This window comes from Bufo gargarizans, chromosome 2, assembly GCF_014858855.1.
Source record: "Bufo gargarizans isolate SCDJY-AF-19 chromosome 2, ASM1485885v1, whole genome shotgun sequence".
NCBI classification, from domain to species: Eukaryota; Metazoa; Chordata; class Amphibia; order Anura; family Bufonidae; genus Bufo; species Bufo gargarizans.
In genome coordinates this window covers 592643526-592659808 of record NC_058081.1, presented here as the reverse complement: position 1 = coordinate 592659808, position 16283 = coordinate 592643526, and the positions used below count along the sequence as shown (strand labels likewise).

The following is a 16283-nucleotide window of genomic DNA, read 5'->3' as shown; positions in this document are numbered from 1 at the left end:
GCTATGTAATTATATGTGTGCTATGTGATTATGTGGGTGCTATGTGATGGTATGCGTGCTATATGGTTATATGGGTGCTATAAGATTATGTGGGTGCAGAACATTCCAGAGGAGGTCACTACGTTATCAGTGGTGGTACTCTCATTACTGCTGTCATAGACGTGTTATCAGCGGTGGTACTCTCATTACTGCGGTCAAAGACGTGTTATCAGTGGTGGTACTCTCATTACTGCGGTCATAGACGTGTTATCAGCGGTGGTACTCTCATTACTGCGGTCATAGACGTGTTATTATCAGCGGTGGTACTCTCATTACTGCAGTTGAAAGGTTTTTATTTTTTTTCCTGTTGGGCCACCTCTCGCCTGGATACAAGATGAAATACGGTTGAGCTACAGTTGTGTCGCTATACGCTGTGTCTCTCCAGCAGTCGCGTCGCTGTCTCTCCAGCAGTCGCGTCGCTGTCTCTCCAGCAGTCGCGTCGCTGTCTCTCCAGCAGTCGCGTCGCTGTCTCTCCAGCAGTCGCGTCACTGTACGCTGTCTCTCTCCATCAGTCGTGTCGCTGTACGCTCTGTCTCTCTCCAGCAGTCGTGACGCTGTCTCTCTCCAGCGGTCGTGTCGCTGTACTCTCTGTCTCTCCAGCAGTCGTGTCGCTGTACGCTGTCTCTCTCCAGCGGTCGTGTCTCTGTACGCTGTCTCTCTCCAGCGGTCGTGTCGCTGTACTCTCTGTCTCTCCAGCGGTCGTGTCGCTGTACTCTCTGTCTCTCCAGCGGTCGTGTCGCTGTACGCTCTGTCTCTCCAGCAGTCGTGTCGCTGTACGCTCTGTCTCTCCAGCAGTCGTGTCGCTGTACGCTCTGTCTCTCCAGCAGTCGTGTCGCTGTACGCTGTCTCTCTCCAGCGGTCGCGTCTCTGTACGCTGTCTCTCTCCAGCAGTCGTGTCGCTGTACGCTCTGTCTCTCCAGCAGTCGTGTCGCTGTACTCTCTGTCTCTCCAGCAGTCGTGTCGCTGTACGCTGTCTCTCTCCAGCGGTCGTGTCTCTGTACGCTCTGTCTCTCCAGCAGTCGTGACGCTGTCTCTCTCCAGCGGTCGTGTCTCTGTACGCTGTCTCTCTCCAGCAGTCGTGTCGCTGTACTCTCTGTCTCTCCAGCAGTCGCGTCGCTGTACTCTCTGTCTCTCCAGCAGTCGTGTCGCTGTACGCTGTCTCTCTCCAGCAGTCGTGTCGCTGTACTCTCTGTCTCTCCAGCAGTCGTGTCGCTGTACTCTCTGTCTCTCCAGCAGTCGTGTCGCTGTACTCTCTGTCTCTCCAGCAGTCGTGTCGCTGTACGCTGTCTCTCTCCAGCGGTCGTGTCTCTGTACGCTCTCTCTCTCCAGCAGTCGTGTCGCTGTACTCTCTGTCTCTCCAGCAGTCGTGTCGCTGTACGCTGTCTCTCTCCAGCGGTCGTGTCTCTGTACGCTCTGTCTCTCCAGCAGTCGTGTCGCTGTACTCTCTGTCTCTCCAGCAGTCGTGTCGCTGTACGCTGTCTCTCTCCAGCGGTCGTGTCTCTGTACGCTGTCTCTCTCCAGCAGTCGTGTCTCTGTACGCTGTCTCTCTCCAGCAGTCGTGTCTCTGTACGCTGTCTCTCTCCAGCAGTCGTGTCTCGTACGCTGTCTCTCTCCAGCAGTCGTGTCGCTGTACTCTCTGTCTCTCCAGCAGTCGTGTCGCTGTACTCTCTGTCTCTCCAGCAGTCGTGTCCCTTTATCGCTCTGTCGCTCCAGCAGTCGTGTCGCTGTACGCTCTGTCGCTCGAGCAGTCGTGTCGCTGTACGCTGTCTCTCTCCAGCAGTCGCGTCGCTGTACTCTCTGTCTCTCCAGCAGTCGTGTCGCTGTACGCTGTCTCTCTCCAGCAGTCGTGTCGCTGTACGCTGTCTCTCTCCAGCAGTCGTGTCGCTGTACTCTGTCTCTCCAGCAGTCGTGTCCCTTTACGCTGTCTCTCTCCAGCAGTCGTGTCGCTGTACGCTGTCTCTCTCCAGCAGTCGTGTCGCTGTACGCTGTCTCTCTCCAGCAGTCGTGTCGCTGTACGCTGTCTCTCTCCAGCAGTCGTGTCGCTGTACGCTGTCTCTCTCCAGCAGTCGTGTCGCTGTACGCTGTCTCTCTCCAGCAGTCGTGTCTCTGTACGCTGTCTCTCTCCAGCAGTCGTGTCGCTGTACTCTCTGTCTCTCCAGCAGTCGTGTCGCTGTACTCTGTCTCTCCAGCAGTCGTGTCCCTTTACGCTCTGTCGCTCCAGCAGTCGTGTCGCTATACGCTCTGTCGCTCGAGCAGTCGTGTCGCTGTACGCTGTCTCTCCAGCAGTCGTGTCGCTGTACGCTGTCTCTCTCCAGCGGTCGTGTCGCTGTACGCTGTCTCTCTCCAGCGGTCGTGTCTCTGTACGCTGTCTCTCTACAGCAGTCGTGTCGCTGTACTCTCTGTCGCTCCAGCAGTCGTGTCCCTTTACGCTATGTCGCTCCAGCAGTCGTGTCGCTGTACGCTGTCTCTCTCCAGCAGTCGTGTCGCTGTACTCTCTGTCGCTCCAGCAGTCGTGTCCCTTTACGCTCTGTCGCTCCAGCAGTCGTGTCGCTGTACTCTCTGTCTCTCCAGCAGTCGTGTCCCTTTACGCTATGTCACTCCAGCAGTCGTGTCGCTGTACTCTCTGTCTCTCCAGCAGTCGTGTCCCTTTACGCTCTGTCGCTCCAGCAGTCGTGTCCCTTTACGCTCTGTCGCTCCAGCAGTCGTGTCGCTGTACTCTCTGTCGCTCCAGCAGTCGTGTCCCTTTACGCTCTGTCACTCCAGCAGTCGTGTCGCTGTACTCTCTGTCTCTCCAGCAGTCGTGTCCCTTTACGCTCTGTCGCTCCAGCAGTCGTGTCCCTTTACGCTCTGTCGCTCCAGCAGTCGTGACGCTGTACGCTCTGTCGCTCCAGCAGTCGTGTCGCTGTACGCTGTCTCTCTCCAGCAGTCGTGTCGCTGTACTCTCTGTCGCTCCAGCAGTCGTGTCCCTTTACGCTCTGTCGCTCCAGCAGTCGTGTCGCTGTACTCTCTGTCTCTCCAGCAGTCGTGTCCCTTTACGCTATGTCACTCCAGCAGTCGTGTCGCTGTACTCTCTGTCTCTCCAGCAGTCGTGTCCCTTTACGCTCTGTCGCTCCAGCAGTCGTGTCCCTTTACGCTCTGTCGCTCCAGCAGTCGTGTCGCTGTACTCTCTGTCTCTCCAGCAGTCGTGTCGCTGTACTCTGTCGCTCCAGCAGTCGTGTCCCTTTACGCTCTGTCACTCCAGCAGTCGTGTCGCTGTACTCTCTGTCTCTCCAGCAGTCGTGTCCCTTTACGCTCTGTCGCTCCAGCAGTCGTGTCCCTTTACGCTCTGTCGCTCCAGCAGTCGTGTCGCTGTACTCTCTGTCGCTCCAGCAGTCGTGTCGCTGTACTCTCTGTCTCTCCAGCAGTCGTGTCGCTGTACTCTCTGTCTCTCCAGCAGTCGTGTCGCTGTACTCTCTGTCTCTCCAGCAGTCGTGTCGCTGTACTCTCTGTCTCTCCAGCAGTCGTGTCGCTGTACGCTCTGTCTCTCCAGCGGTCGTGTCCCTTTACGCTCTGTCACTCCAGCAGTCGTGTCGCTGTACTCTCTGTCGCTCCAGCAGTCGTGTCCCTTTACGCTCTGTCGCTCCAGCAGTCGTGTCCCTTTACGCTCTGTCGCTCCAGCAGTCGTGACGCTGTACGCTCTGTCGCTCCAGCAGTCGTGACGCTGTACGCTCTGTCGCTCGAGCACATGTCAATTGACAGGATTTGCCCAGATTTCAGTAAATCCATTACAAAGCTGCGGGCCATATGGAGGCGCGCGGCTATGTGGCTGCTGCTGTGGGTGCGACTCACAAACCATGCGACTGTAGTAATAACTGTAGACCGCCCCCAGTGGGTTACCTATGGTATAGACTGTGCTCTGTAGGGGCCGGCCATGTGCTCTCCAGAAGGGCATGACATCTGTCAGGCATCTACTTTCTATAAAGATCTGATAGATCTGTGTCCGACTGCATGCTGGGAGTTGTAGTTTTGCAACACCTGGAGAACCACGTCCTGGAGATCACTGGTGCAGCACATCCTCCTAGGTTAAGATGCAGGACCCTACCCTGTATAAATGATGTACCGTGTCTCATACGCTTCCTGCCTGTCTTGGCTCTGCAGCACTGTACATCTGTGTCATTAGTCCATACCACCCTTACCGTGTCTCATACGCTTCCTGCCTGTCTTGGCTCTGCAGCACTGTACATCTGTGTCCAGACCATCCTTACCGTGTCTTTTTTTTTTTTTTTTTTTGCAGGGTCTGCAAACCTCCAGCATGCCACACAAGATAGGATTTGTTGTGGTCAGCTCCTCTGGCCACGAGGATGGATTTAGCGCCAAAGAGTTGATGGTTCATGCTCCTACAGTCAGCGGCTGGAGATCCCCAAAGTGAGTACAAAGATTGCCATGTTTTACCGTTTTCCCACTTTGAAGTATTAAGGGGATTTTCCAAGATTTTTTAACTGGTCACTTACCTTGTGGATAGGTCATCAGTATCTGATCGGTGGGGGTCCGACACCTGGGACCTCCACCGATCAGCATCTTGAGAAGGCATCAGCACTCGCACAGTGCCGTACATTGAGAACGTGTCGTCACTGGCCTAGGAAAAGCTGTGAGAAGGCCATGGCGCTCGCAGGAACACTCATGTATCACTGTAGATAGTAATCTAAAATCAGGGTGATCCGCAAAACACGGACACCGGCAATGTGCGTTTTCACATTTTGCGGACCGCACATTGCTGGCACTCTCATAGAAAATGCCTTTTCTTGGACAAGAATAGGACATGTTCTATTTTTTTGTGGAACAGAAGTGCAGATCCGCAAATGTGGACAGCACATTCCGGCCCCACTGAAAATGAAGGGGTCCGCACCTGTTCCGCAAAAGTGCGGAACGGATGCGGACCCATTTTGCGGTCGTGTGAATGGACCCTTGCACTGCGGTATTTTTATTAATATGGTCAAGTATTTCTTTGCCGTTCCAATTTACCGCGTGGGGTACACTATCCCATATATAACGGACTGTCTGTGCACCAATCATTTATTTTATCGGCAGCCACCACAAGTGCAGTGTCGTTTTAGTTACTGTATTGTCTTTTTCTGCAGGTTTTGTCAGTATCCTCAGGAGATCGTCATCCAAATGGTAGAGAGATGCCGGATCCGGAAGCTGCAGCTGCTCGCTCATCAGTACATGATCTCCTCCAAAATAGAGTTTTACATATCGGAAAGTCTGCCTGAGTACTTCACCCCTTACCAGACCGAGCGCTTTCGTAGGTTGGGGTATGTGTGTCATGTTTGCTCTACCCGGAAGTTTTGCATGTCTGTGTATTTACAGGATGCTTCTATTTGAAGGTCATATTCCTGGCCTGACTGGGGGTCGAATGGCCTGAACTGACCTCAATTTAAGGATGTAAGATACTGTCCGTTTGGGTCATTACAGCTGTGAGCGATCAGGGCTCTCGTCCATAATACAGTGCCCATACCCCTTAAACCTTTCCATATTATTTCACGTTACACCCGCAAACTTAGGGTCCATTCACACGTCCGGAAGTGTTTTGCGGATCCGCAAAACACGGACACCTGCAATGTGCGATCCGCAAATTGCGGACCGCACATCACAGACACTATAATAGAAAATGCCTTTTCTGGTCCGCAATTGCGGACAAGAATAGGACATGTTCTATTTTTTTCAGAAACGGAATTGCGGATCCTAAAAAATGTGGATTCGCATCCGTTCCAGCCCCATTGAAATTGAATGGGTCCGCAAATTGCGAAACGCATCCCTTAAGGTACTTTTGCCATCTCAGACAATGGGGGCATATCGCTAGGATATGCCCCCATTGTCTGATAGGTGCAGGTCCGACCTCTGGGACCCGCAACTACAATGAGAACGGAGCAGGGAAATAAACGGAGGGCGCACTGCGCATGCGCAGCCGCCCTCCATTCATTTCGATTGGGCCGCCGAAAATAGTAGCCGAGCGCTGGCTTGGCTATTTCCGTCTGCCCCATAGAAATGAATGGGAGCGGGGGCCGCGCGTGCGCTTGGTCGTGGACAGACCCCAGGAAATCCTCCAGCCACAGCGCTCCCTGCTCCGTTCTCCTTGTAGGTGCGGGTCCCAGAGGTCGGACCCGCACCTAACAGACAATGGGGGCATATCCTAGCGATATGCCCGCATTGTCTGAGATGGCAATACCCCTTTAAATATATTTTAGTGGGATTTTATGTGATAGATGAACACAAAATAGCAAGTACTTGTGAAGTGAGAAGAAAATGATGCATGGTCTTCAAAAATTTTTATAACTAAAAATCTGGAAAGTGTGACATCCTTTGTATTCAGCCCCCGGTACTCCGATATAGTACATAGAGTCCATCTGTGTAACGTATTCTCAGTATAACTACAGCTGTTCTGTGAAGGCCCCAGAGGTCTGTTAGAGAACATTACTGATTAACCCCTTCAGTACCGAGCCACTTTTCACCTCAAATCCCAGGCCGATTTTTGCAAATCTAATATCCGTCACTTTATGTGGTAATACCTTTGGAACGCTTTTACTTATCCAAGCCATTCTGAGATTGCTTTCTCGTGACTCATGACAGTCATAAATTTAAGTCACTATATTTCTCCTTTTATTTATGAAAAAATCCCAAATTTACCCCCAAAATTTGCAATTTTCTAAATTTCTATTTCTCTGCTTTTAAAACAGAAAGTGATACCTCATACAATATTTATTACTTAACATTCCCCATATGTCTACTTTATGTTGGCATCATTTTGTAAATGTCATTTTATTTTTTTAGGACGTTAGGAGGCTTAGAAATAATTTTTCAAATTTTCTACAAAAATTTCCAAAACCATTTTTTTAAGCACCAATTCAGTTATAAAGTGATTTTGAGAGGCTTACGTAATGGGAAAAAAAATCATAAATGATCCTATTTTAGAAACTACACCCCTCAAATTATTCAAAACTGATGTTACAAACTTTGTTTTAACCCTTGAAGTGTTCCACAAGAATTAAAGGAAAATGGAGGTGACATTTCAAAATTTCACTTTTATGGTAGATTTGTCATGTTATTCAAATTTTTCTTGCTACACAGCAAGGGTTAACAGCAAAATAAACCTCAATATATATTACTCTGCAGTTTACAGAAATACCCCATATGTGGTGATAAACTGCTCTGTGGGCACATGGCAGTGGTCAGAAAGGAAGGAGCGCCATATGGCTTTTGCAGCGCAGATTTTGATGGATTGGTTTACGGGTGCCATTGGTTTTTATTTTTTAAGTGATTGTCTTATGCGACGTTTTCATTGGTACCATTTTGGTGTACATAATACTTTTTGATCGCTTGGTATTACACTATGTGTGAGGCAAGGTGAAAAAAAATTGCTGTTTTGGCATAGTTTTTTAAATATTTTTTTAGAGAATTCACCTGAGGGGCATATAATGTGATATTTTAATATAGCAGATTGTTACGGATGCGGCGATACCTAATATGTCTATCATTTTTATTTTTGTTAAGTTTTACACAGTGAAAGCCTTTTTAAACAGAATAAAATAATTTTTTTGTGTTGCCATTTTCTGAGAGCCATTTTTTTTTTTTTGGGGCCGATTGTCTTAGGAAAGGGGCTCATTTTTTGCGGGATGAGATGACGGTTTGATTGGTACAATTTTGGGCTAAATACGCTATTTTAATCGCTTGGTATTGCACTTTTTGTTTTGGCACTGTTTTTATTTTTTACGGCATTCACCTGACGGGGTTTACAACAGCTGGAGGGCCGCAGGTTGAGCATGCCTGGTTTAGATCAAATCATATTTATGCCCAGTCAAACACCAGACCTAAATCCCATTGAGAATCTGTGCCAAGATTTGAAAATTGCGGTTCACAGACTCTCTCCGTCCAATCTGACTGAGCTTGAGCTATTTCGCAAAGAATAATGGGCAAAAAATGTAGCCTGTAGATGTGCAAAGCTGGAAGATAGTCGAGACAAACTTCAAAAGACTTGTAGGATTGCGATTCCTTTGTATCTCAAATATATTACCTATTGAACCCATAATATCTCCATAACTCTGGGCAATTCAACATTAAATGATTTACCAAGGAAATTTTTAATCAAAATGATTGCTGGATTTTTATTTACAGATTTTTTTTTTTTTTTTTGATGCATTGAAATTCCCAAAAATGTTTGCAAAGATGGACATGTCCTTTTAAAGGGGTAGTCCAAGCTAGCTGAAACATGAATCGCAGACAGGAGGTTGTGTAACAAAAAAAATAGCTAGTCGCCACCTGACTGGAAGTAAAGAGGTCCTATTCTTGGTCAAAAGACCGCTGCAGCCAATCACTGGTGTATACTAGTGAGGTATGCCCTAATAGTGTTGGGGTACTTTCACACTTGCGTTTTTCTTTTCCGGCATAGAGTTCCGTCACAGGGGCTCTATACCGGAAAATAACTGATCAGTTTTATCCCCATGCATTCTGACTGGAGAGCTATCTGTTCAGTTTGCATCAGGATGTCTTCAGTTCAGTCGTTTTGACTGATCAGGCAAAAGAGAAAACCGCGGCATGCTACGGTTTTATCTCCGGCGAAAAAAACTGAAGACTTGTCTGAACGCCGGATCCGGCATTTTTTCCCATAGGGATGTATTAGTGCCGGATCCGGCATTCAGAATACAGGAATGCCGGATCCGTCGTTCCGTTCTGCGCATGCGCAGACTGAAAAAGAGGTGAAAAAAATAAATGCCGGATCCGTTTTGCCGGATGACACCGGAAAGACGGATCCGGCATTTCAATGCATTTTTTTGACTGATCAGGATCCTGATCAGTCTTACTAATGCCATCAGTTAGCATACATTTTGCCTGATCCGGCAGGCAGTTCCGGCAACGGAACTGCTTGCCGGATCTCTCTGCCGCAAGTGTGAAAGTACCCTTAGCTAGGTCCTTTAATACTTCCTCTCCGTGCCCCTAATTGGGCGTGTAGACAGGACTTGTCTAAGTGAGACAGCTGTTTTCATTGCAAGGTCCTGATGGGAGTTATTAGAGCTTTAGAACAGTGCAGAATGTCATTCCCTAATCTTTCCACTAGATGGCGCTGATAGTCAGCACTTTTCATGAGAACAATCTAAACGGCATAGTACAAACTACAAATTGAACTGCAGGAAGTTGGGTTCTTTATAGAGCCCCAGTCTTTATCTTCCCTGTCGGGAAAGCTTTTTGATAAATGCAAAATACCTTGCCCTGAAACTGCTTGGCCAACCTTTCGAAAGGGTAGTCTAGGAAGGTAGTAGCCAACAGGTGGACTGCATTCCAAATCCAGACCACCACTGATGGACTGCAGGGTGGTCGTAACGATGGAAACTAGCAGTGTATAATGTGATAGAAAAATGAATCCAGCCAGCAAAGGAGGCAAAATGGAGAATCACAATACATTAGTAAGTGCCTTGTATTACCATTTATTACGTAGAGGAAGTTATTTGCTGAAGCGAGACATCCCCTTTAATGAATGATCGGTGATCCATAAAGAGGTGATTTATTGTTCTTCAGGGACGTATGGATCCATCCTTCCAGTCCTGTCCCGTACAGCATCCGTGTGATGATGAATGTTCACCTCCAGGTAGTTTACTTGTCATCTTCTCCCCTGTTCCAGGTATGTAGCGCTGTCAGATAATGAAAAGACTGGATACAAGGCCCGGGAACTGAAGTCCGTCTACGTGGATGCCGTAGGGCAGTACCTGAAGCTGATCTTTCATAAGAACTTTAGTAATAGATATAATCTCTACAATCAGGTAACTACAAGTGTCAGCTATCAGCCAAGCCATTAATGTATTTTTCGCTTTATAAGACCCACCCGATGATAAGACGCACTTAGGTTTCAGAGGGGGAAAATAGGAAGGAAATATTTTGAACCAAATAACAGAATATTTCACACTGTTATGAGGATAAATTGGGAGGTCGGTGGATGATGCACTGTTGTGTGACTATAATCCCCCTCATCCTAAAGAACACAACCATCTACTGCAGTACATTGGTGTATTCCTAAGGCTACATGCACACGATCGTATGTGTTTTGCGGTCTGCAAATTGCGGATCCGCAAAAAATAAAAATGATGACATCTGTATGCCACCCGTTTTTTTTTTTGCAGAGCTACGGAATGGACATACTGATGAGGACAGCACACAGTGTGCTGTCTGCATATTTTGCAGACCCATTGAAATGAATGGGCCCGCATCCTATCCTCAAAAAAAACGGAACGGACACGGAAACAAACAACGTTCGTGTGTATGTAGCCTAAGGATGAGGGGGTTATAGTCACATTTAATATTAACACTGTCCAGAGACTTTCCCGAAATTGACATGTGTACTACCACTGTAGTACATGGGTCCATCCCTATGGCTGAGGGGGTTATAGTCATATTTAACACACAGTACATTTTTAAGTCGGCCCCTGAGCTATCACTCACCCAGGGCCTTTAGGTGACAGTGCAGGAGATAGCACAGGGCGACGGAGGCCACTAAAACGTCTTCCTTCCTCCTGTCTCACATCAGCGGCGCTCTGTAGCAACATCGCTCGTAGCCGGGCTGGAGGGAGCAGGCTTATCGGTGGAGGCGGCAGTTCCCGCCTGCGCTCACCACCAATCAGCAGTATATGTGGGCAGCAGAGGAGAAGGAGAACTGCTCGACTCTCTCCTCCTCTTCTATGGAGCGGACCCAGGCGGCAGCTACGTATTAGGGACGTGCGGGCTGCGGCATTCAGTTTCAATCAATGTTTAACTGCTGCGCCCGCCCCACACTTAAATCGCAGGATCAGGAGTAGGCTAAGTAAATCGCAGGATCAGGAGTAGGCTAAGTAAAAGCTCCTGCGATCCTGCAGTACTGCTGGCCACCTTCATTTTCTGCACTATCGCTTTATAAGACACACTGACTTTTTCATCCCACTTTGGGGGGGAAGGTGCATCTTATAAAGCGAAAAATATGGTATGTGCATACATGTACAGCACTGTATCTGTTACCATGTATTTTCTATATGGGCAGATCTAGTCTGACAGACATACACTTGATTAACTGTCTGACTAAAAGTAAATGGCGTCATAGTGTTCATATCTACAGTGAATTTACCTCAATTTTGAAAAACCACAGCAAAAACCATGACATGGCCGCAGCATGTAAACAGTCTAAGGCCTCGTCATTCACATCTCCGACAAGCAGATCCATCTGCCTGATCCAGCGCAAATGCCGGCTATCGGGAGTTAAAAAAAAACGTTGCGTTGCAATGCTTTTTGTCTGGCCGAAATCTGGCATTTATGCAAAAAAGCATCCGTATTACAGCCTGACCTTAGAGTGAATGCGGATCCAGTGGTGAACTAGGGTTGGGAGATATCAAAAAACATTCCTACAATAACAATATTAAGAAATGTATTGCGATAACGACATACAGTACAGACCAAAAGTTTGGACACACCTTCTCATTCAAAGAGTTTTCTTTATTTTCATGACTATGAAAATTGTAGATTCAAACTGAAGGCATCAAAACTATGATATTCTAGGTTCTTCAAAGTAGCCACCTTTTGCTTTGATTACTGCTTTGCACACTCTTGGCATTCTCTTGATGGGCTTCAAGAGGTAGTCACCTGAAATGGTCTTCCAACAGTCTTGAAGGAGTTCCCAGAGATGCTTAGCACTTGTTGGCCCCTTTGCCTTCACTCTGCGATCCAGCTCACCCCAAACCATCTCGATTGGGTTCAGGTCGGGTGACTGCAGAGGCCAGGTCATCTGGCGCAGCACCCCATCACTCTCCTTCATGGTCAAATAGCCCTTACACAGCCTGGAGGTGTGTTTGGGGTCATTGTCCTGTTGAAAAATAAATGATGGTCCAACTAAACGCAAACCGGATGGAATAGCATGCCGCTGCAAGATGCTGTGGTAGCCATGCTGGTTCAGTATGCCTTCAATTTTGAATAAATCCCCAACAGTGTCACCAGCAAAGCACCCCCACACCATCACGCCTCCTCCTCCATGCTTCACGGTGGGAACCAGGCATGTAGAGTCCATCCGTTCACCTTTTCTGTGTCGCACAAAGACACGGTGGTTGGAACCAAAGATCTCAAATTTGGACTCATCAGACCAAAGCACAGATTTCCACTGGGCTAATGTCCATTCCTTGTGTTCTTTAGCCCAAACAAGTCTCTTCTGCTTGTTGCCTGTCCTTAGCAGTGGTTTCCTAGCAGATATTCTACCATGAAGGCCTGATTCACACAGTCTCCTCTTAACAGTTGTTCTAGAGATGTGTCTGCTGCTAGAACTATGTGTGGCATTGACCTGGTCTCTAATCTGAGCTGCTGTTAACCTGCGATTTCTGAGGCTGGTGACTCGGATGAACTTATCCTCCACAGCAGAGGTGACTCTTGGTCTTCCTTTCCTGGGGCGGTCCGCATGTGAGCCAGTTTCTTTGTAGCGCTTGATGGTTTTTGTTACTGCACTTGGGGACGATTTTTCGGACTGACTGACCTTCATTTCTTAAAGTAATGATGGCCACTCGTTTTTCTTTACTTAGCTGCTTTTTTCTTGCCATAATACAAATTCTAACAGTCTATTCAGTAGGACTATCAGCTGTGTATCCACCTGACTTCTCCACAACGCAACTGATGGTCCCAACCCCATTTATAAGGCAAGAAATCCCACTTATTAAATCTGACAGGGCACACCTGTGAAGTGAAAACCATTTTAGGTGACTACCTCTTGAAGCTCATCAAGAGAATGCCAAGAGTGTGCAAAGCAGTAATCAAAGCAAAAGGTGGCTACTTTGAAGAACCTAGATTATGACATATTTTCAGTTGTTTCACACTTTTTTGTTATGTATATAATTCCACATGTGTTAATTCATAGTTTTGATGCCTTCAGTGTGAATCTACAATTTTCATAGTCATGAAAATAAAGAAAACTCTTTGAATGAGAAGGTGTGTCCAAACTTTTGGTCTGTACTGTATATCGTGAGAAATGCCCAATTTAGAAGGAAAAAAAACACTTAGAACATACTGGAAACTTAGTGACAGACTCTGCCTACTTCCACCGTCCTGTCTGGTCCTCAGGCAGCCCAGGCTTGCTGTCCTATAAAGCCTACAAGGAGACATTACACTGTATGGGGCCACAAGAAGAAATTATACTGTATGAGGTTTGTACAGTATAATGTTTCCGTGTTACCCCCATACATTATAGTAATGCCTGCTTGTGGTCCCATGGTCCCACACCATGTAATGAGACCCAGGCCGGGGAGTGAGCACATCTACAGCACAGTATATACAGGTATATAGGGTACAGCACAGTGTATACAGGTATATGGGGTACAGCACAGTGTATACAGAGTGCAGGGTCAGTGTATACAGGTATATGGGGTACAGCACAGTGTATACAGGGTGCAGGGTCAGTGTATACAGGTATATGGGGTACAGCACAGTGTATACAGGGTGCATGGTCAGTGTATACAGGTATATGGGGTACAGCACAGTGTATACAGGGTGCAGGGTCAGTGTATACAGATATATGGGGTACAGCACAGTGTATTTAGGGTGCAGGGTCAGTGTATACAGGTATATGGGGTACAGCACAGTGTATACAGGGTGCAGGGTCAGTGTATACAGGTATATGGGGTACAGCACAGTGTATACAGGGTGCAGGGTCAGTGTATACAGGTATATGGGGTACAGCACAGTGTATACAGGGTGCAGGGTCAGTGTATACAGGTATATGGGGTACAGCACAGTGTATACAGGGTGCAGGGTCAGTGTATACAGGTATATGGGGCACAGTACAGTGTATACAGGTATATGGGGTACAGCACAGTGTGTGCAGGGTCAGTGTATACAGGTATATAGGGTACAGCACAGTGTATACAGGGTGCAGGGTCAGTGTATACAGGTATATGGAGTACAGCACAGTGTATACAGGGTGCAGGGTCAGTGTACACAGGTATATGGGGTACAGCACAGTGTATACAGGTATATGGGGTACAGCACAGTGTATACAGGTATATGGGGTACAGCACAGTGTATACAGGTATATGGGGTAGAGCACAGTGTATACAGGGTGCAGGGTCAGTGTATACAGGTATACAGGGTACAGGTCAGTGTATACAGGTATATGGGGTACAGCACAGTGTATACAGAGTGCAGGGTCAGTGTATACAGGCATATGGGGTACAGCACAGTGTATATAGAGTGCAGGGTCAGTGTATACAGGTATATGGGGTACAGCACAGTGTATACAGGGTGCAGGGTCAGTGTATACAGGTATATGGGGTACAGCACAGTGTATACAGGGTGCAGGGTCAGTGTATACAGGTATATGGGGTAGTAGCACAGTGTATACAGAGTGCAGGGTCAGTGTATACAGGTATATGGGGTACAGCACAGTGTATACAGAGTGCAGGGTCAGTGTATACAGGTATATGGGATACAGCACAGTGTATATAGGGTGCAGGGTCAGTGTATACAGGTATATGGGGTACAGCACAGTGTATACAGAGTGCAGGGTCAGTGTATACAGGTATATGGGGTACAGCACAGTGTATATAGAGTGCAGGGTCAGTGTATACAGGTATATGGGGTACAGCACAGTGTATACAGGGTGCAGGGTCAGTGTATACAGGTATATGGGGTAGTAGCACAGTGTATACAGAGTGCAGGGTCCGTGTATACAGGTATATGGGGTACAGCACAGTGTATACAGAGTGCAGGGTCAGTGTATACAGGTATATGGGGTACAGCACAGTGTATACAGGGTGCAGGGTCAGTGTATACAGGTATATGGGGTACAGCACAGTGTATACAGAGTGCAGGGTCAGTGTATACAGGTATACAGGGTGCAGGGTCAGTGTATACAGGTATATGGGGTACAGCACAGTGTATACAGGGTGCAGGGTCAGTGTATACAGGTATATGGGGTACAGCACAGTGTATACAGAGTGCAGGGTCAGTGTATACAGGTATATGGGGTACAGCACAGTGTATACAGGGTGCAGGGTCAGTGTATACAGGTATATGGGGTACAGCACAGTGTATACAGGTATATGGGGTACAGCACAGTGTATACAGAGTGCAGGGTCAGTGTATACAGGTATATGGGGTACAACACAGTGTATACAGAGTGCAGGGTCAGTGTATACAGGTATATGGGGTACAGCACAGTGTATACAGGGTGCAGGGTCAGTGTATACAGGTATATGGGGTACAGCACAGTGTATACAGAGTGCAGGGTCAGTGTATACAGGTATATGGGGTACAGCACAGTGTATACAGGGTGCAGGGTCAGTTTATACAGGTATATGGGGTACAGCACAGTGTATACAGGGTGCAGGGTCAGTATATACAGGTATATGGGGTAGAGCACAGTGTATATAGAGTGCAGGGTCAGTATATACAGGTATATGGGGTACAGCACAGTGTATACAGGGTGCAGGGTCAGTGTATACAGGTATATGGGGTACAGCACAGTGTATATAGAGTGCAGGGTCAGTGTATACAGGTATATGGGGTAGTAGCACAGTGTATACAGGGTGCATGGTCAGTGTATACAGGTATATGGGGTACAGCACAGTGTATACAGGGTGCAGGGTCAGTGTATACAGGTATATGGGGTAGTAGCACAGTGTATACAGAGTGCAGGGTCCGTGTATACAGGTATATGGGGTACAGCACAGTGTATACATGTATACAGGGTCAGTGTATACATGTATACAGGGTCAGTGTATACAGGTATATGGGGTACAGCACAGTGTATACAGGGTGCAGGGTCAGTGTATACAGGTATATGGGGTACAGCACAGTGTATACAGGGTCAGTGTATACAGGTATATGGGGTACAGCACAGTGTATACAGGGTGCAGGGTCAGTGTATACAGGTATATGGGGTACAGCACAGTGTATACAGGTATATGGGGTACAGCACAGTGTATACAGAGTGCAGGGTCAGTGTATACAGGTATATGGGGTACAACACAGTGTATACAGAGTGCAGGGTCAGTGTATACAGGTATATGGGGTACAGCACAGTGTATACAGGGTGCAGGGTCAGGTATACAGGTATATGGGGTACAGCACAGTGTATACAGGGTGCAGGGTCAGTGTATACAGGTATATGGGGTACAGCACAGTGTATACAGGGTGCAGGGTCCGTGTATACAGGTATATGGGGTACAGCACAGTGTATACAGGGTGCAGGGTCAGTATACAGGTATATGGGGTACAGC

General features: G+C 47.6%; 1 protein-coding gene across 3 annotated transcripts in view; it reads left to right on the top strand.

The window, feature by feature from the left end:
* The window catches only part of CEP104 (centrosomal protein 104), a 123370-nt gene that overhangs the window by 519 nt on the left and 106568 nt on the right, over positions 1 to 16283 (top strand). For all 3 annotated transcript variants that reach the window (XR_006387716.1, XM_044278261.1, XM_044278262.1), the window contains exons 2-4: positions 4313 to 4443; positions 5157 to 5330; positions 9689 to 9827. Coding sequence is in view for 2 of the 3 variants with exons in the window: in XM_044278261.1 (XP_044134196.1) it covers positions 4331 to 4443; positions 5157 to 5330; positions 9689 to 9827 (426 nt within the window). In the remaining variant the exon portion in view is untranslated. The remainder of the gene's footprint in view (positions 1 to 4312; positions 4444 to 5156; positions 5331 to 9688; positions 9828 to 16283) is intronic.